The sequence below is a fragment of the Esox lucius genome, chromosome 24 (assembly GCF_011004845.1).
Source record: "Esox lucius isolate fEsoLuc1 chromosome 24, fEsoLuc1.pri, whole genome shotgun sequence".
NCBI classification, from domain to species: Eukaryota; Metazoa; Chordata; class Actinopteri; order Esociformes; family Esocidae; genus Esox; species Esox lucius.
Window position 1 is genome coordinate 19,228,568 of NC_047592.1, and position 21,307 is coordinate 19,249,874.

The 21,307-nt window shown below is 42.7% G+C and overlaps 1 protein-coding gene across 1 annotated transcript; it reads right to left on the reverse strand.

Annotated features, from left to right (window-relative positions):
• Nucleotides 1-49: 49 nt before the first annotated feature.
• Nucleotides 50-13,941, reverse strand: LOC105030132 (low affinity immunoglobulin gamma Fc region receptor II-b-like). Its single transcript, XM_034290648.1, has 14 exons — nucleotides 13,920-13,941; nucleotides 13,743-13,778; nucleotides 13,314-13,583; nucleotides 7,772-8,092; nucleotides 7,409-7,486; nucleotides 7,023-7,268; nucleotides 1,865-1,975; nucleotides 1,746-1,770; nucleotides 1,573-1,658; nucleotides 786-869; nucleotides 635-697; nucleotides 440-514; nucleotides 264-315; nucleotides 50-161 (listed from the first exon to the last, which is right to left on the reverse strand). The coding sequence occupies exons 4-14, from the start codon at nucleotides 8,052-8,054 to the stop codon at nucleotides 131-133; spliced, it is 1,134 nt and encodes a 377-aa protein (XP_034146539.1). The 5' UTR covers nucleotides 8,055-8,092; nucleotides 13,314-13,583; nucleotides 13,743-13,778; nucleotides 13,920-13,941; the 3' UTR covers nucleotides 50-130.
• Between the last annotated feature and the right edge of the window lie 7,366 nt (nucleotides 13,942-21,307).

The window sequence follows — 21,307 nt, forward strand, 5'->3', positions numbered from 1 at the left end:
GATTTGAGAGTGCAGTACGCAAACGTCCATATTGATAAGTCTCAAAGTCACCGTGGTTACGCACTTTTGATAAATGAGGGCCAATGTGTGTACAAAAACCACATCCATGTTCCCTGGTTGTTCCTGTTCCTCAACTGATTGTGTTCATCTCCCTCAAGGACCTGCAACATGTCAACACATAGAGTTTGTTAGGACATACTTAGATATACTCTAATATCAGACCATTAGTTCCATACCCTTTAATAGATGTGATCTAGTCTTACTGTGTCTTTATTGGAGAATAAACTGATTCTGACTCTAGCAGGGATGTTGATTCTGTAGTAGATGGGAATGAAAAAATATTTGTTTTATACAGGATATTATCCAACTATTCAATATGGGATAAAGAGGTATGAGGTTATGAATGGGGAAAGATGAAGAGAAGGATGTCCAGTCTTACTTTTCTTCTTCTGGGTTTTGACCATCTTTTTTAGGTCAGTCTCAGAATAGGTTACATCAACTGGCCCAGACGATGCTGACAATGAAAATGTCCAGGTAAATAATTAAGTGAATAAGCATATTGCCACTTCTTTGTCCAAAACTACAGAAACACAAATTAAATTGTGACTGACAGTCAACTTATAATATGTCTTACCTGCAGTTTTCACTGTCTTCATCTCAGAGTAGACAGGATTTTCATTTGGATCAGCTGGCTTTTCTGAAGTGGAGCAAATCATTTGTTTTTATTATTCAGATTTAATTCAGTGATAAATAATGTTATTTAATGTATGGCACGGTTGAGTCACCTTTTTGTTTCTTGTCCATCTTGTTGAGTTGAATCTGGGCATATGTCACATCACTTGACCCGTCAGCAGAAACACCAGCAGAATCTGATACATAAACAGGAAGACTCACTTAAAGACGCAGTCTGTAATTTCTAGCCACTGGTTGTGAAGGTGGTGCTGATCAGCCAGAAAAATTCCCAAATAATTGTGTATTACAGAATATCATGTGCTGATTTGAGCCCCATGACATCCAATTGTATATTTTTTTACTTTTTAATTGTAAAGGTCCCACATTACGATCTTTAAATCTGTCATTAAATAAATATTAAGAGCAACTGTAGGTGTTGCTCTTGAAAGGGAACATTCACATAGTTTACAGACTGACCTGTAGACCCAGCATCCGGAGACTGACCATACTGACCTGTATACCCAGCATCAGGAGACTGACCATACTGACCTGTATACCCAGCATCAGGAGACTGACCATACTACTGACCTGTATACCCAGCATCAGGAGACTGACCATACTACTGAGCTGTATACCCAGCATCAGGACACTGACCATACTACTGACCTGTATACCCAGCATCAGGAGACTGACCATACTACTGACCTGTATACCCAGCATCAGGAGACTGACCATACTACAGACCTGTATACCCAGCATCAGGAGACTGACCATACTACTGACCTGTATACCCAGCATCAGGAGACTGACCATACTACTGACCTGTATACCCAGCATCAGGAGACTGACCATACTACTGAACTGTATACCCAGTATCAGGAGATTTACCATACCACTGACCTGTATATCCAGCATCAGGAGACTGAACCTGGGTAGATCCTTGGTCCTGTTGGGGGTCCTGGTTGGTGCTCTGGGGATGGATGGGCCTACAGGGAGAGAAATACTCATGAAGAACACAGACAATATGTATGGTACTGTATGAATCAACATTGTTTAGAGGCACATGTACTCACCAGAATATTCTGTTAGAACAGAAACCTGTAAAGAGAAATACACACAACTATATCAGGTCATTTATGTTTTGAACTAATGTTCTGTAATTATGATCTAAAACGTTAGGACATAGTAAAACCTTTGTTGTGTTTATATTGACAAAGCAGGACCAAGAAGATGGTCAGTAGAACAACAGCAACAACCAGACCCACAATCACTTCTACTAGGACTGATGTAGAGGAACCAGGAACTATGACAGGGGAGAAAAGCACAACAACACAAGATGCAGAATGTTAACAGTCACTGTTAATAAAAAAAGAATATATATATATATATATATAAACATTAAGAGACTATTGCATATTTTCTTAGGAAATGGAAGGTTTTGAGTGAGGAACAGAAGGGTTAAATTGAAGAGACCACTGCAAATTGAACGCTTCTGTTCCTCTCTCAAAACTTTAATTTTACCCTTTTGGAAAGGAAAGAAAAAGGTGCAGTGGTTTCTTAATTTTTTCCAGAGCTGCATATTTGCGTTTAGACAACCTGCAGGACTGCAGAATCTCATAATCCTCCCTAAAATAATCATAGGATTAAGTGTAGGCTATAAAGACAATTTGTAAAACAACCACTCTGGGAACATGGAGATCATGAAGGAAGAGATGAGTAATGTATTTTTTGTAGAAGTGTAAACAGGCAAGGCTTATGCCAAAACAGTCACATTAATCAGTCAATCAAATGTAATTGTCAAGCCCTTTTTACATCAGGCATTTCACAAAGTTCTATACAGCAGTAATGTTGTACTTGTGTTCATAACACCTTCATGTTCAGCTAGTGTAGTAAAATATGGTAAAAGGATTAGACAGTTGCAAATTACCTTAATGTTAACACAAATATAATATATGGCTGAGCAAGCTAGCAAAGTGCTTACCAAAACTAACAAACACTTTACTGGAGTTAGCATACAGATAACTGGAGCCAGCTAACAGGAACTGGCTAATTGCTAACCCCTTACAGTGCAACAACTGCAAAGTTAATAAACAATACAATTACAATTAATCCTAGGGATATTGTCAGTATTGTTGTTTTAGAAAATAAAATGTTCATACAGTATGTAACAAAAACCCCTTAATGAAGAAAAAAATTGTGTGTTCTGTGACGTCGCCCGGCATGGCGCAGCCGGGGCCCCACCCTGGAGCCAGGCCCGGGGATGGGGCTCGTTCGCGAGCGCCTGGTGGCCGGGCCTTTCCCCATGGGGCCCGGCCGGGCCCAGCCCGAACGAGTGACATGGGGCCGCCCTCCCGTGGGCTCACCACCCACAGGAGGGACCATAAGGGGCCGGTGCAGAGAGGATCGGGTGGCAGTCGAAGGCGGGGGCCTAGACAACCCGATCCCCGGACACGGAAACTAGCTCTAGGGACGTGGAATGTCACCTCGCTGGCGGGGAAGGAGCCTGAGATGGTGCGTGAGGTTGAGAGGTTCCGACTAGAGGTAGTCGGGATCACCTCTACGCACGGCTTGGGCTCTGGAACCACACTCCTTGAGAGAGGATGGACTCTTCACCACTCTGGAGTTGCCCATGGTGAGAGGCGGCGGGCTGGTGTGGGTTTGCTTATTGCTCCCCAGCTCTGCCGCCATGTGTTGGAGTTTACCCCGGTGAACGAGAGGGTCGTTTCCCTGCGCCTACGGGTCGGGGATAGGTCTCTCACTGTTGTTTGTGCCTACGGGCCGAACGGCAGTGCAGAGTACCCGACCTTCTTGGAGTCTCTGGGAGGGGTGCTGGAAAGTGCTCCGACTGGGGACTCTATCGTTCTACTGGGGGACTTCAACGCCCACGTGGGCAACGACAGTGACACCTGGAGGGGCGTGATTGGGAGGAACGGCCCCCCTGATCTGAACCCGAGCGGTGTTCAGTTATTGGACTTCTGTGCTAGTCACAGTTTGTCCATAACGAACACCATGTTCAAGCATAAGGGTGTCCATCAGTGCACGTGGCACCAGGACACCCTAGGCCGCAGGTCGATGATCGACTTTGTTGTAGTTTCATCTGACCTGCGGCCACATGTCTTGGACACTCGGGTGAAGAGAGGGGCGGAGCTGTCAACTGATCACCACCTGGTTGTGAGTTGGATCCGATGGCGGGGGAGGAAGCTGGACAGACTCGGCAGGCCCAAGCGTACTGTAAGGGTCTGCTGGGAACGTCTGGCCGAGTCTCCTGTCAGAGAGATCTTTAACTCCCACCTCCGGCAGAGCTTTGACTGGATCCCGAGGGAGGTTGGAGATATTGAGTCCGAGTGGACCATGTTCTCCACCGCCATTGTCGAAGCGGCCGCTCGGAGCTGTGGCCGTAAGGTCTCCGGTGCCTGTCGAGGCGGCAATCCCCGAACCCGGTGGTGGACACCGGAAGTAAGGGATGTTGTCAAGCTGAAGAAGGAGTCCTATCAGGCCTGGTTGGCTTGTGGGACTCCAGAGGCAGCTGACGGGTACCGACAGGCCAAGCGGACTGCAGCCCGGGTGGTTATGGAGTCAAAAACTCGGGCCTAGGAGGAGTTCGGTGAGGCCATGGAGAAGGACTATCGGCTGGCCTCGAAGAGATTCTGGCAAACCATCCGGCGCCTCAGGAGAGGGAAACAGTGCCCTACCAACGCTGTTTACAGTAGAGGTGGGCAGCTGTTGACCTCAACTGGGGATGTCGTCGGGCGGTGAAAGGAGTACTTCGAGGATCTCCTCAATCCCGCCGTCACGTCTTCCATTGAGGAAGCAGAGGATGAGGGCTCAGAGGTGGACTCGTCCATCACCCGGGCTGAAGTCACCGAGGTGGTTAAGAAACTCCTCGGTGGCAAGGCACCGGGGGTGGATGAGATCCGCCCTGAGTACCTCAAGTCTCTGGATGTTGTGGGGCTGTCTTGGCTGACACGCCTGTGCAACATCGCGTGGCAGTCGGGGACAGTGCCTCTGGGATGGCAGACCGGGGTGGTGGTCCCTCTTTATAAGAAGGGGGACCGGAGGGTGTGTTCCAACTATAGGGGGATCACACTTCTCAGCCTCCCCGGGAAAGTCTATGCCAGGGTTTTGGAGAGGAGAATACGGCCGATAGTAGAACCTCGGATTCAGGAGGAACAGTGTGGTTTTCGTCCAGGCCATGGAACACTGGACCAGCTCTATACCCTCTACAGGGTGATGGAGGGTTCATGGGAGTTTGCCCAACCAGTCCACATGTGTTTTGTGGATTTGGAGAAGGCATTCGACTGTGTCCCTCGCGGCATCCTGTGGAGAGTGCTTCGGGAATATGGGGTCCTGGGTCCTTTGCTAAGGGCTGTCAGGTCCCTGTACGACCGAAGCAGGAGCTTGGTCCGCATTGCCGGCAGTAAGTCAGACTTGTTCCCTGTGCATGTTGGACTCCGGCAGGGCTGCCCTTTGTCACCGGTTCTGTTCGTAATTTTTATGGACAGAATTTCTAGGCGCAGCCAGGGGCCGGAGGGTGTCAGGTTTGCGGACCACACGATTTCGTCTCTGCTCTTTGCGGATGATGTTGTCGTGTTGGCCCCTTCAAGCCAGGACCTTCAGCATGCACTTGGACGGTTTGCAGCCGAGTGTGAAGCGGTGGGGATGAAAATCAGTACCTCCAAATCCGAGGCCATGGTCCTCTGTCGGAAAAGGGTGGCTTGCCCACTTCAGGTTGGTGGAGAGTGCCTGCCTCAAGTGGAGGAGTTTAAGTATCTAGGGGTCCTGTTCACGAGTGAGGGAAGGATGGAACGGGAGATTGACAGACGGATCGGTGCAGCTTCTGCAGTAATGCGGTCGATGTATCAGTCTGTCGTGGTGAAGAAAGAGCTGAGCCGCAAGGCGAAGCTCTCGATTTACCGGTCAATCTACGTTCCTACTCTCACCTATGGTCATGAGCTTTGGGTCATGACCGAAAGGACAAGATCCCGGATACAGGCGGCCGAAATGAGCTTTCTCCGCAGGGTGGCTGGGCGATCCCTTAGAGATAGGGTGAGAAGCTCGGTCACCCGGGAGGAGCTCAGAGTAGAGCCGCTGCTCCTCCACATCGAGAGGGGTCAGCTGAGGTGGCTTGGGCATCTGTTTCGGATGCCTCCGGAACGCCTTCCTGGGAAGGTGTTCCGGTCCCGTCCCACCGGGAAGAGACCCCGGGGAAGACCTAGGACACGCTGGAGGGACTATGTCTCCCGGCTGGCCTGGGAACGCCTCGGTGTCCCCCCGGAAGAGCTGGAGGAAGTGTCTGGGGAGAGGGAAGTCTGGGCATCCCTGCTTAGACTGCTGCCCCCGCGACCCGGCCCCGGATAAGCGGAAGATGATGCTATGCTATGCTATGCTATGCTACAGTATGTAACAAATTCTTAATTTTTTTTTCAAAGGAAGGCACCACCATCATGGCATTTTACATTTAAAAAGGGTTTTTCTGTCTAGCTCATAGTAATAAAATTACTCTGCTTTTCCAACTCTCTACATACATTTTAACAGGCAAGTATCGAAATGTCCAGTGTACTTTTGTACATTATTACCGACCTGGAAAACAGGATAAAATAATGAGAAATAAAACATAGCTTTTCCTTCAAGAGTTACCAGAACGCACAGGTGTTTGTTTGGATCGAATTCAGTCCTAACGCAATGCGACCATGTCTCTCTGCCCCCTACTGGCCAACCATAGTATGTGTCCTTTAATATATGTAATGCATCCCCATTTCAGACAATACATAACCCTAAATGCGACCATACATTTTGTGCGCGTCACACCTATTTGAAGACGCAAGTAGCCAGCCTACCTTAGTAATAATGGTTGCCGCACTGTAATCAAATTCACAAATTGAAATATCTTATTACTAATGTACAGTACTTAACTTATTCATACAAACAACTAGCTACATGAATGCATGTCCTGCATCAACATTAAACAATTACAGTACAAATTGTGTACCCGCAAAAGATTTTATGTCCGTGTCAACATGAACAAATGACACTACTCACTGTTAGTTAATGCATTTGTAAATCATTAATAAATTATGGGTTATCATTATTAACTGTTTGTTCATGTCGGTGTTCATCATTCGTTAATGTTAACTACTGCATGTGTTTATGGTAGTACATGTACCCTTATCGGAAAGTGTTCCCAACTACCACTGATCTAAAGACACTGTAACCACAATATATTGTTATCACTTAATTACAAACCACTGACTACCACTGATTTAAAGACACTGTAATCATAATACAATTCTAACACTACATTTAAAAAAAACACTGATATAAAATGAATGTGATCATAATACATTTCTCACCTCTCACTGTCACCCAGCTTTCAGGAGATTCTATTTGATCAGATTTACATTTATAGAAACCTTCATCTGACTTAGATACTGTAGGGATGGTCATCTCTTGTATGGAGTCATTACTGATGAGTACTCCATCTTTGTAGAAATCAGCCTTGGTGTTAGTGTGTGGTTGATTTCTATGTGTACAGAGAAGAGTCAAAGAGTCTCCTTCAGTCACAGGATGGACAGGGCTCTCCAGGATCACATCACCACCTGTGTAACGTAATATAAAATAATACTGTCAATCTGGAACCAACACTTATTCACTGGCTTAAGAGCTTCCATCATTCAGTTACAGAATAATACATAATATCTCATATTAGAATACTAAAATGACTGCCTCATGGACCTACCAGACACTGTGATGTTGACAGCATTACTGTACTGTCCTGATCCAGACTCACACCAGTACACTCCACTGTCCTCTGTGTCTGTGGAGGTGATGGTACATGTGGACCCTGTTATTGATCCCCAGTTAGGGGAACACCCTGACTCCACTCCTGTCTCTGTGTATCTCATCAGTCTCCATCCAGTAGAGTTCCCCTTCAGATCACAGGTCAGTGAGAGAGACTTTGATGTAAAGTGTTGAGTTCTGTTGGGACTTATTCTGACAGACATTGAAGAATGCAGAACTGAACAAAGAAAGACAAAGTCAAACCTTTAATCATACATTTTGTACACATCAGGGTAACCTAAATAGAATGGAATATAGTTACCTCCTGACCAGAGAAACTGAGGTTCACTGTAGTTTGTGTAAAAGACTGGATCTCCTCTCCCAGCTCTACACACATATCCTCCTGTGTCAGTAGGACCAGCAGGACTCAGAGTGTAAGACTCTTTAGTAGTCTCATTTCCAGATAGGGGCTCTACAGAGTAGGACTTGTCCAATAGAGAGGGTAACCCAGCTCTGTAGAGAACAGTCTTGTACCAGGAGAACCTCCAGCCTGTAGACGACTCTTTAACTTCACAGATCAGAGTCACTGAGTCTCCAGGGTTCATCCACTGAGGAGAGATACTCAGGACAGCCTTGGATTGATCTGTGATGAGACAGAGGACAAGATTCAAACTGTCAATCTCACCAAGTATTTAAGTTTTCTATTCAGATGTTAACATTATTAGATATCCTTACAGGACACGGTCAGTTGTGTAGAATATACATTAAGGGCATTTCTAACTTTTTAGAAGTCAACCCCCATGCCATTTGGCCATCGTAAACATTCCTGTCATTAGAGTGCTACCTACTGAGAGATAATCTAAACATTACAGTGAGAAGAGATTGACTGAGATGAGATTGAGGTTTTGTAAGGAAGACCAGGTCCGTAACCTCATGAACAAGACTTTCTAATGCTGCAATAAATAATATACTTTCTCTCTCCCTTGACAAACAGGTATGCTAATTATTACAACCACTATACGAAATGGCCGATTTCTAACATGATGCTGCCGCGACCAGATGGATATGTTTTAACGATTCTGCTGAACTTCGGTTGGAGAGCTTAGGGGCTCGATTTGCAATCATGAGGAAGAAGTTGTTTTCCCGGTTGCTGAAGACAACTGAACAGTGAGACTTAAAACTACGCCATAGAACGAACTGTCAAGATTGCAAAAAGCGTTAGTTTGTCAAACAAGCCCTATGACGACCCGACTAGGCCGTGATTTTTATTGCGTGGAATCTGTCTGCGGGTGCAGACAGTCCGTCTCAATTTGTTGGGGCGTTGACCGGTGTGCTTCAGTGCTGAACTGTATTCCATGTCGCCATAGTATGATGACACTCCATTTTCCTTTTCGGGATTAGTGTGTGATATTGTATTTTTCGGCAATTATACAGTGACTTGTACAAGTAAAAATATAATGCCGTCCAATTGTACAAATACAACAAGAGGACTGCAGCCTCTGACGCGCATGATGCGTTCATGTTTAAAAAGCAAGGCGCGAATAGGATATCATCAAGAACGAAAAGGATCAATAACAACGATGCCTGGACTCGAAATGGACAGAAAGAAAAAGAACGTTTTCCGGCTAAACAAGATGGATTCCGAGGAAGTTGTATATGGACAGATGGAGAGTGTGGTACAGACGAAGAGAGAAGACAGAGGAAAGTTAAGATGGCCGAGAAAGGACAAAAGTCGAAAGGCGCAAAAGGAGACAATCGAAATGGACGAAGATTCATTCGGTTTGACCACCTGGCTGACCGACAGTAGTCTCAAGATGGAGTCTCTCTTATGGGATCCTGGAATCATGGACGATACTAGGAACTGACGTGAGCTTTCATAATCATTGATTCAGAGTTCTTAAATGTTTATTTCCTAAAAATGTATCGTACCTAATCATTAAACGAAGCTGGAACTTATCAAGGAAACCTGATCACCTTTCTCGGTAATAGCCAAGCTTATTTAATTAAATATTACATGTAGTTTGAGAAGCAATTGAATGTTATATAGCATGTTTTAATAGGCATTCGAAATAGCCTGTTTTGTTCTGTCATGCTTGAACATGTTTTAATAGGTATTCAAGGAATAACCTGTTTTGTTGTGCTTTGTCATGTGTACTTGTGTAATTTTGAGTCAAACGTATTCATTGCGTTGATGATAATGTTTAAAACCGTAAGGCCTCAAGGGGGGTCTCACGACAATGTAGGTAGGCCTTAATCAAGGCCCACCACGTGGTACTTGTCTGTTGCTTGCTGAGCTGTTCGCTAGCACAAGTGGGTACGCCTGAAACCTAGTGATGAATTAGAATTTGGTACAATCATTTTCTAATCTGGTAAAATAGTCTCATGGTTGTCTTACAAAAGGTTACAGTATTGTGCTTTCGCTCTCCTTATATATTGTATAAGTGGTAGAATGAAGAATCCACATGGTGATAGTCTAACATTAAGGAGACACGCTGTGTCCCATGAGGACTGAATTTGAATCCAAAATAGTCATAGCCTAAAAAAAGGGTAATACAGTTAAAGCGAGTTTACTCCACACAAAATTAAATGACCTATTTTTAAAATGCTGAATTGAGTGAGAATTGATTATGATTGGAAAGAGTTGAGCTTAGGGCCCAAGGCAAATCAAATTGGTATTTATAAGGAGTTTTGTGAAAAAATTAGTTTTTCCTGTTTGCATAGTTATAACGGAGCATTGGCATCTGTTATGTTTTACATTTTCCATTTACAGGAAGTTTTTAATTGGTTTATTTGGAAATTGTTTTGTTTGATGTAAGGTCTAACATTTTAATGGTTGAATAGTATAGATCTAACCATTTCTGATTTGGCTAAGCAAAGTCAAGTCTGACAATTTTATTCCACTGCTAGCTGCTATCGGGCATTAATATAGCACAAGGAGTCAAACAACAACCAAGCCAGTTCTGGATGGGAAAGGAACTTTGACATAGACTTTTATGGAAACTTGTCTGAATAGAGTGTACACTTCACTCTTATGATGGAACTTCTGAGATCCACAAGTTTCCAGGACTGATCTATTGTCTTCATTGTTGGGAGTTGACAGAACCAGACCCAGTGGATGAAAGTCAGATGGACTGTTGAACCACACTAATCGTTGTTTTGCAGTTATACTTTCAACAGATCAGGACATCACAAACCCTTTTCTGATGATACATCACGTCACTGACTGGACACAGACAACTGAGTGTGTGAGCACCAGCAACATGTTCAAGAAGGACTTCTACAACCACATTGGTTGAATCTGTTTTGAATTTTCCTGACCACTCACATGGCAGAACGATGCCAGGGTCAGATCACTTGGCTTCACACTCCATTTCTAGTTGAATCATCGACAGCGAGATGAGGAGAATCCACCTGAGTCCTGGAGGACTCCACATACTACAGGTCAGAGTACCACGGGCCAATTGACTGGAAAGACTCCACATACTACAGGTCAGAGTACCACGGGCCAGTTGACTGGAAAGACTCCACATACTACAGGTCAGAGTACCACGGGCCAATTGACTGGAAAGACTCCACATACTACAGGTCAGAGTACCACGGGCCAGTTGACTGGAAAGACTCCACATACTACAGGTCAGAGTACCACGGGCCAGTTGACTGGAAAGGTCACATGGTCCCAACACAGTGGAAGACACTGTTGTGGTGTTAATCTTGATTAAGTGAAGTGTTGGAAACTCACTATTCCATTACACACCTACACTGGCTTGTTAGGACAACCAGGCAATTTGCTGGGTCCACATCACACTGACCGCAATAACTGGTTTTGGAACTTTCAGCACTGATGCAAGACAAAGAAAACTGAAGACAAGAACTGAAGGACACTTGATTGGAAACTAACTTCTTTCCTTACAATCTAAGATTTTCCTAAATAAACTGATATGGTGATTTCATATGTATGAAGGTTTGTTTCTCGCAAGACAGGTGGGAAACTATACGATGACAATCCCAGTATTGGACTTCGGCGTATTTGTGATGATGCTTAATTATCTACATTATGATGGCTATCATGGTTTGTTTGGACAGTGAATTGTTCCCTATTATAGATGGTCCCTGACAAAGGTAGATGTTTTCCCTATTTTAAAGGTAGAAATCTTTCACAGGTACAACAGGATATGCATAAGTCTTTTGTATGATTTTGTCGCATGGATCATGATACGGACAAGGGGGGTTTTGATAGTTCAATGGACTTTGGGGGAAATGTTTTCATGATGTCATGTTGAGTCTGGTTTTCTGCTGAACACCGTTAACACTGATAATAACCTGTTGATGTCAATGTTTCTTGACCTTTATAATCTGAGGTGGGGACAGGATTGATGACTGTCATACATTGAGTTATGTGTCGGAGTGGGGTGTGTCAATTGTCTTGTTTAAATTAATTTTCATTTGAGGAACAATAAGACCTGATTGGTCAGATACTCATTTTGTTCTTTCATTTTAGTCATTTGTAACATATGCGTATGGGCCTTTTCTTTTCATTAGGAATTGAATTGTAATGTTTTATCAAACATGTAATGTTTTTCTTTAAATGTTTGATAGGGGGGACTGTAGAATCTGAGCATTAACAATTACAATATGAATGTACGTTTCATTGGAAGTGAATGTGCCTAGATAATGAGAACAACAGAAACACCTCTGTTTAGATTATCTCTCAGTAGGTAGCACTCTAATGACAGGAATGTTTACGATGGCCATATGGCATGGGGGTTGACTTCTAAAGACATGGTCTTAGTTAGAAACGCCCTTAATGTATAGGCTAGCTGGTAACCAACATTACAGTGAGAAGAGATTGACTGAGATGAGATTGAGGTTGTGTAAGGAAGACCAGGTCCGTAACCTCATGAACAAGACTTTCTAATGCTGCAATAAATAATATACTTTCTCTCTCCCTTGACAAACGGGTATGCTAATTATTACAACCACTATACGAAATGGCCGATTTCTAACAGTTGTACAACATCACTTTGGTTTTTTTGTTTCCCTTTACACTGTGATGGTAATTCCATGTATCGACACTCTTAAAGGAGTAAGAAACAGAGACAAAATTTTCTTGGCAAAATGTAACAGTTAATTAATTCTTTGCAAATAAGAGAGATGCGTCAAGCGCTTACAAACATAATCATCCGAGGAGTCTCTGACTTAACACATGAACAATCCGTATTTATTACACTTAAAAGGGGCGTGGTAAGTTGTTGCCCATCTGTCTTGTGTCACATAGGTTTTTACCCAAAGGGCTGGCTTTCCCCCCACTTTATCCTTCCTGCCATAATGTTTACTGTAGTGTTTTCCTAAAGGGGCCAACTGACCTTACTCCCTCCCAAGGACCACATTCCTAAGGAACAGAGGACTGACACCCTTCTTTGTCTAGGCAGGAGGACATGGCCCAAATACCTAATAATCCTCTGATATTATACAGACATGTGTGTCACAATCAAAGTAAAGAGCTACATATCAGCCAAAGGAAAGACAGACATTTCTCAAATGCACCTTAGTTCAAAATTTCCATAACAACACCCATACAGGTAAATTACCCAGTATGAGATGTGTAGACAGGACTGATTCTGAATACAATAAAACATGATTATAACTACAGCAGTTATTGTATATTTTCTTCTGAACCCTTCAGAGACAAACATCCAGTAATAATAGACATCATTCTGTTTTCAATGGGGCTCCACATATTAATAATTACAATGACAATGTTATAACAAATGGTTTGTTAGAAATGACTGAACAGACTCCTGAAAGACACGTCCAATATAAAGTCATTATGGAGGAACTGAGATTATAAATAGAGATGATCTTACCAAACACTTTCAGTTTGACCACATCACTCCACTCAGAATCATTTTGGACTTTTCTGTGTTTTCTGATACAACGGTATTCACCACTGTGAGATGTGTAGACAGGACTGATTCTGTACTCAAGCTTTGTGTCAGAGTAAACTGACTGACCATTCTTAATAAAGTCATACTCCCAGTCAGAGTCTCCTCCTTCTATGATACATCTGATAGTGACAGTCTCTCCTCTGAATATTGGACTGTTGGGCTTTAGTGTCACTACAGGCTTTAGTTTACCTACACAAACAAAACCATCAGAACACAACCTTCAGTATCAGACATACAATAAAACACAAATTACATAGACTTCTCTTAAAAACATACAAAACCAAATCACCCATTTAGTAAAAATGGAAGGATTGAGGTGTGATCAAATGAATGAATATCTACCATGACCTTGAGAGTGACCACAGTAAAGGAGGGTATTCAGTACTACAACAAAAACAAAATAATGTAATTACAGTACAGTAGTAATACAGTAATGTACACTGTGTTGTAGTTACAGAGTAGTAATGTTAACCTTAGAGAACTTGGTGCTCATAAGAAACATAAAGACACAACGTCAGTACTCACGGAGTAGAACGTAGAGCCAGTAGTGATCCATTCTTTCTTGGTGACCAGTAACTCTCTCTGAAAAACAGTTCTACTTCCTGTATGACAAGATTTTGGTTAGATCAACCCTCCTCACCATCACACAGACAAAAAGAGAAATGAAATCTAGGGACCTGAACAGAAACGGGAATAAACCATTCTCTAGCAGATGATGCAATGTTTATTTTCAGATCAACATCTTATGGTTGGATAAAAGGCTTGACCCAGGTTACTTGCACATTATTAGTAGAATAACAAATAAAGACATGTGATAGGAAATGGGCATGAGAAACTTAACACAACACAGATGTGCTGACTAACTCTGAAAGAAGGACGTGTTGCCTGTTACTGATGGGCCCCACACATCCTGTCCATACATTCTGTCCATACCTCCTGCTAGGAGTTGCCCATGTGACTGACATAGGCTATATGGATAGGTCCATTGACCAAAGGTTGGAACATACCATACAAGGGTCTGTTGTAGGATAAACCTTTCTTATTGGAGGGTATTGGAATGTGTAATGGTTGGTTATGACCACTAGACACCTCCTATGTATTCTGGCATAAAGACAGTGTTGCCTCTGTAATTATGGAAGAGAGAAATGAGAAATGGAAGGACAACATCATAGACTCATGCTGAATAAAGATGACTCTCCCCTGACTTCTGTTTGCATTTATTTTGTTCATGGATCAAACTTGGACAGAATCTAACACATGAGATGAGATCAGTTTCTGGTATTGGGCCCTACATATAGATTTACATTAGGTTTGAATTAGCCTCCCTTGAGTCTTTGCTTAGTTGGCTGTTGGTGGTGAGATTTTTAGTTAACCACACATTTCCCAGAAAGGCTCTGAACTATTTCCTCTCCTTTCACACATTATAAATAATATGCACAAACCGCATATTATAAATATATATATATCAAAAATATAATTATAGTTTAACCACTACATTTTGTGTTTCAGGTTATCTTATATTACATATGTAATGGAGATCTGAGACCATTCAGTTGGACATATACACTCACCTAAAGGATTATTAGGAACACCTGTTCAATTTCTCATTAATGCAATTATCTAATCAACCAATCACATGGCAGTTGCTTCAATGCATTTAGGGGTGTGGTCTTGGTCAAGACAATCTCCTGAACTCCAAACTGAATGTCAGAATGGGAAAGAAAGGGGATTTAAGCAATTTTGAGCGTGGCATGGTTGTTGGTGCCAGACAGGCCGGTCTGTGTATTTTACGATCTGCTCAGTTACTGGGATTTTCACGCACAACCATTTCTAGGGTTTACAAAGAATGGTGTGAAAAGGGAAAAACATCCAGTATGCGGCAGTCCTGTGGGCGAAAATGCCTTGTTGATGCTAGAGGTCAGAGGAGAATGGGCCGACTGATTCAAGCTGATAGAAGATCAACTGACTGACTGACTGAAATAACCACTCGTTACAACCGAGGTATGCAGCAAAGCATTTGTGAAGCCACAACACGCACAAACTTGAGGCGGATGGGCTACAACAGCAGAAGACCCCACCGAATTGGATTTCTGTTGAGACATTCAGATGGTCGAGTCAGAATTTGGCGTAAACAGAATGAGAACATGGATCCATCATGCCTTGTTACCACTGTGCAGGCTGGTGGTGGTGGTGTAATGGTGTGGGGGATGTTTTATTGGCACACTTTAGGCCCCTTAGTGCCAATTGGGCATCGTTTAAATGCCACGGCCTACCTGAGCATTGTTTCTGACCATGTCCATCCCTTTATGACCACCATGTACCCATCCTCTGATAGTTTTGATTACCATTTCTCGTTAATTTTGTACCATACAGGTTCAGCCTGCAGTACAGTACATCTACTGTATTATGTGGGCCTTGTTTTGGCCCCAAATAAAACACTTATCGAAAGGTGGCCCATAATCTGGCATTAAAAACCATTTGATCGGTCACACCATCCTTAAACACATGGCCTTCAGGGTAATTAATAAAATGCCACCTCCGGTAGCTCTGGGTTGAAAATGTATCTACCGATCAGACCATCATCCAATACCCATTCCTGTGCCAACATATCCTGGTGTAGTTGATGGATTCGGGTTAAACTCTGCATCGGTTTCTTCGGGGCTGGCATGTTGATTGCATCTCTGCAGTCCATCTGTAATTTCTTGCCAAATCGCTGAGCTGTGTTTAAGATGTTAGCTTTCACCAGTGTTTCACCCAAAACATTGATTGCAGCACAATCCTCCATGTTTTGTATTGTGTAGGTAAGTTTACTCAGGCAAGACTGAATGACCATCACCAATGTCTGTGTGATTTAAATACACAGACCACACCAATCAACCCATAAAACATGACTGGTTAACAACCACCGGTTGTAGGCCATCTGTTGCACCACTTGTCAGAAGATAAAACACCTGGGTTTTAGATCTGACGAACACCATTTGTTGAACACCAAACATTTTACCGCTGACACAACACTTATTTATTGCCTGGGAATTTAACATTCCGGAACCCTGAGGGGCATTTGTTAATAATCAAACATAACACTAGTCTGTTTTGTAACACTAGATGCTGTAAAACATCAAACACTGACACATCAATGTAATCATAAATCACAAAGTCACCGGACATGCATACGTCACTCCTGAAGTCCCGCCCTAACATTGAAGACTCTGCAACGGGTGATGAAAACCACCCAGCACATCAGAGGTACCTAGCTTGATAACACAAGCAGTGTCTGCTTAGGGCACACTGCATCATGAGGGACCCTTCACATCCAGGCTACAATCTGTTTGCCTTCCTTCCATCAGGCAGGTGGTACAGGTATCTTTGTTCCCGCACCAACAGGCTCAGGAACAGTTTCTTTCCATCTACTGTAACCCTGTTGAACTCTGTGACCCAACATTAACCAGGCCCAGCGCTTAGAACTGACACTCAGGGACCTTGTTGCACTACTGTCTTTGTACTACTGGACTGTAAAACTGCTTTTCTAAGTCAGATAAGGATGTTTTCAGTTGTTACATGCATGTGTTTACCTCAGGAACCTCATTGCTGCTATTCCTACATTTCAGTCACACATGCCACCTTGTACTTTCAGTTCGCCTGCACTGCACATTTAGCACATTTAGAAAAGTACAATTTGTACTTGCATTTGCCTCATTGCACATCTATTAATCCCACTTGTAATGTACATTATACTTAATACTTATTTTATACCTAATAATATACTAATACTTATCAGACATAGAGGAGACCGTGCACACAGTCCCAGAACCTGTGGGTCAAAATGTCTTTATCAGAGGAGACCGTGCACACAGTCCCAGAACCTGTGGGTCAAAATGTCTTTAACAGAGGAGACCGTGCACACAGTCCCAGAACCTGTGGGTCAGAATGTCTTTAACAGAGGAGACCGTGCACACAGTCCCAGAACCTGTGGGTCAGAATGTCTTTATCAGAGGAGACCGTGCACACAGTCCCAGAACCTGTGGGTCAGAATGTCTTTAACAGAGGAGACCGTTCACACAGTCCCAGAACCTGTGGGTCAGAATGTCTTTAACAGAGGAGACCGTGCACACAGTCCCAGAACCTGTGGGTCAGAATGTCTTTAACCATCCATAGTCGACATCCGTGGAACCGCGGATTTATGCATTCATTAGCATAAATATTTCGAAAAATGGATTCGCCATAATCGTCCGATTCCAATGGTATATTATTTGTAGCCACTTTCGTGAAGCGTTCCGTGTATAATTGGGGTTGTCCGTGTCTAATATGGGTTGTATAGTTGTATAGTTTGGGTTGCTATGAGAACCTTTCACCAGGTAACGACATTGACCATGCATCTTAGAAAGGCTAATGTGTACACTAGAATAGATATTACAAGGGTGTACATCACTATATATGATGTTTTGAACCATAATACATCGTCAGAATGTCTTTAATTTATCAAGCAAGTTATTGAGCCCCACTCATGTCTCCTCACTCAATAAAGGTCTATTTTTTGTTCCTACCACACAGTGTAATGTCTTAATTTAGACCTTTTTAAGTTGTTTAGAGACATTCACTTACTTTAACTCAGACTCCCTACAGAAATTGGTTATTTTGTACCTCCATCTAAATGCAATGTGCTCTTGGATAGGCCAGATTAATCATGAATTGTTTCATTATGACTCAATCATAATCTTCAGCCCTTAGGGAAGCATGTAAACACCTTCAAACCACACAACCTATAATGATGATTCGTGCCCCCAATGGGGATAGAGGTTTCAAGGCCAACCTTCCATTAGTATTAAGTTAACTAGACACAAGAACATAGATGATTGTGCTATATGATTGTCTACAGTAATATTAAATCAAATCTCCACCTGATGGTAATATTTACTACACTGGGTAACACCAATACCTTTGTACTATGGACTATTTAATACCTTTGTACTATTCAATTGAATGCCAAATGACAAGGCTACAAGCAACATTCAAGTGTATGTTGAAAAACTAAAAACCTTAGTCATCGGCGATTCCATTACACGCAGTATTAGACTAAAGAATCAGCCGGCGATCGTACATTGTTTACCGGGGGGCAGAGCCACCGACGTAGCCGCAAATCTGGGGTTGGTGCTAGCGAAGTCTAAAACTGGCAGGTATAGAGAGTACAGAGATATTGTTATCCACGTTGGCACCAACAATGTTAGGATGAAACAGTCAGAGGTTACGAAGCAGAACATAGCATCAGCGTGTAAATTAGCTAGAAAGATGTGTCGGCATCGAGTAATTGTCTCTGGCCCCCTCCCAGCTAGGGGTGGTGACGAGCTCTACAGCAGACTTGCGCAGCTCAATCGCTGGCTGAAAACGGAGTCCTGCCCGTCGCAGGAGGTAGAGTTTGCAGATAACTGGCCTTCTTTTTGGGACTCTCCCAGAAATAGGGCCAGGCCTGATCTGCTGAGGAGCGACGGACTCCATCCTAGCTGGATTGGTGCTCTTCTTTTATCTAAGAACATTGACAGGAGTCTCACTCCTATAGCTTTAACATGAGATAGGGTGCAGGTCAGGCTGCAGGCTGTTAGCCAGCCTGCTAGCATAGTGGAGTCTGTCGATAGCATAGCCAGAGTAGTTAGTACAGCTTTACCTATTGCCACTGTGACTCGTTCCAGGCTGAGAAAAGTTAAACAAGGTAGTGCTAACAAAAACAACCTTATTAAGATAAAGCCTTCCTCCACCTCAGTCACTAATAAAAATGACTGTATCAGTTCGCATCTCAAAATGGGACTCCTAAATGTTAGATCCCTTGCTCCAAAGGCAGTTGCAGTAAATAAATTAATCTATGATCATAAACTAGATGCTATTGGTTTATGTGAAACGTGGCTAAAGCCTAATGAATTCACTGCCTTAAATGAGGCCTCTCCTCCTGGTTATACTAGTGATCATATCCCTCGTGCGTCCCGAAAAGGAGGGGGTGTTGCTAATATTTATGACAGTAAATATAAACATACTCTCAAACATATCACAGAGTTTCATTCTTTCGAAGTTTTACTCATGAAAGTTAACCAGGCCGATAAATCATTTTACATAGCTACTATTTATAGGCCCCCCGGGCCATACACAATGTTCCTCCATGAATTTCCAGAACTCTTGTCTAACCTTGTAGTCATGGCAGATAGTACTCAAATTTTTGGCGATTTCAATATTCATATGGAAAACTCCAATGATCCTCTTCAAAAAGCCTTTGAAGCCATAATTGACAAAAATGGGTTTCATCCAACATGTCTCAGGTCCAACACATTGCCACAATCATACCTTAGATTTAGTCCTGTCACGAGAAATAGATATTGTAGATCTAATAATGTACCCCCAAAATCCTGGATTATCGGATCATTGTCTTACATTTACCGTTAAAACAAGAAATCCACTTGCCCCCCAAACAATGAGTTTCAAAAGCCGTACTATAAATTCTCGGACTACAAATAAATTCCTTGATATTCTTACAAGATCGCTCATTAACGACAGAGTAAATAAATCTGTAAACGATCAAATCGAGATCTAAACTCAATACTGCGAAATACATTAGACACAGTTGCACCACTAAAAACTAAAGAAATACGCAACAAGAAACTTGCTCCCTGGTACACCGACAATACTAGAGCACTTAAGCAAGCCTCCAGAAAATTGGAGCGAAAGTGGCGCTCCACCAAGTTGGAAGTATTTAGACTAGCCTGGATAGACAGTACACTACAATACCGAAAATCACTCACATCTGCTCGATCAGCTTATTTCTCCAACCTGATTGAGGCGAACAAAAACAATCAAAAATGTCTCTTTGATACAGTTGCAAAGTTAACAAAAAAGCAAAGCTTAGCAAGTGAAGTTGTAATGAATACATGAACTACTTTGATGAAAAGATCTTCACCATTAGAAAACAAATAACTGACTCCTTAAATAGTTATGGTCCTCAAAATCTCAGTTGTCCAAAAAATTTCCTGAACCTCCCTGACCAGGTGTCAATGTGGACACTTGAATTTTTTGATACCGTATCGTTCGACACATTTACTAAATTTGTAATGAGTTCTAAACCCACAAACTCTCAGCTAGACCCGGTTCCTACAAAATTACTTAAGGAGTTATTTCCTGTGCAAGGTCAGCCAATGCTGAACATAATGAATTGCTCCCTTTCCTCCGGATGCGTACCAAACTCACAAAAAATTGCGGAAATTAAGCCTCTTCTAAAAAAATCTAATCTAGATCCCGACATATAAAACAATTATAGGCCAATATCGAACCTCCCGTTCCCCTCAAAAATCTTAGAAAAATGTGTTTCCCAACAACTGAATGCCTTTACTAAAGACAAAAAACATTTATGAAATACTCCAGTCCGGTTTTAGATCCCATCATAGTACTGAGACTGCACTCGTGAAGGTAACAAATGACCATCTAATGGCCTCAGACAAAGGTTCTGCATCCGTCCTGTTGCTTTTTGATCTTAGTGCTGCTTTTGACACTATTGATCACTCCCTTCTCTTAGAGAGACTGGAAACCCATATTGGGCTACGTGGACATGTTCTAGCCTGGTTTAAATCTTATTTATCTGAAAGATATCAGTTCGTTAGTGTGGATGGCATATCCTCTGACAAGTCAAAGGTATGCTTTGGAGTTCCTCAAGGCTCGGTTCTGGGCCCATTATTGTTCTCACTACATATGCTCCCTCTGGGCGATGTAATACGAAATCACAATATTAACTTTCACTGTTATGCTGATGACACACAGTTATATATTTCAATGAAGCATGGAGAAGCCCCTAAATTAGCTATTTTGGAAGCATGCGTTTCAGATATTAGGAAGTGGATGACAGAGAATTTCTTGCTCTTAAACTCAAATAAAACAGAAAT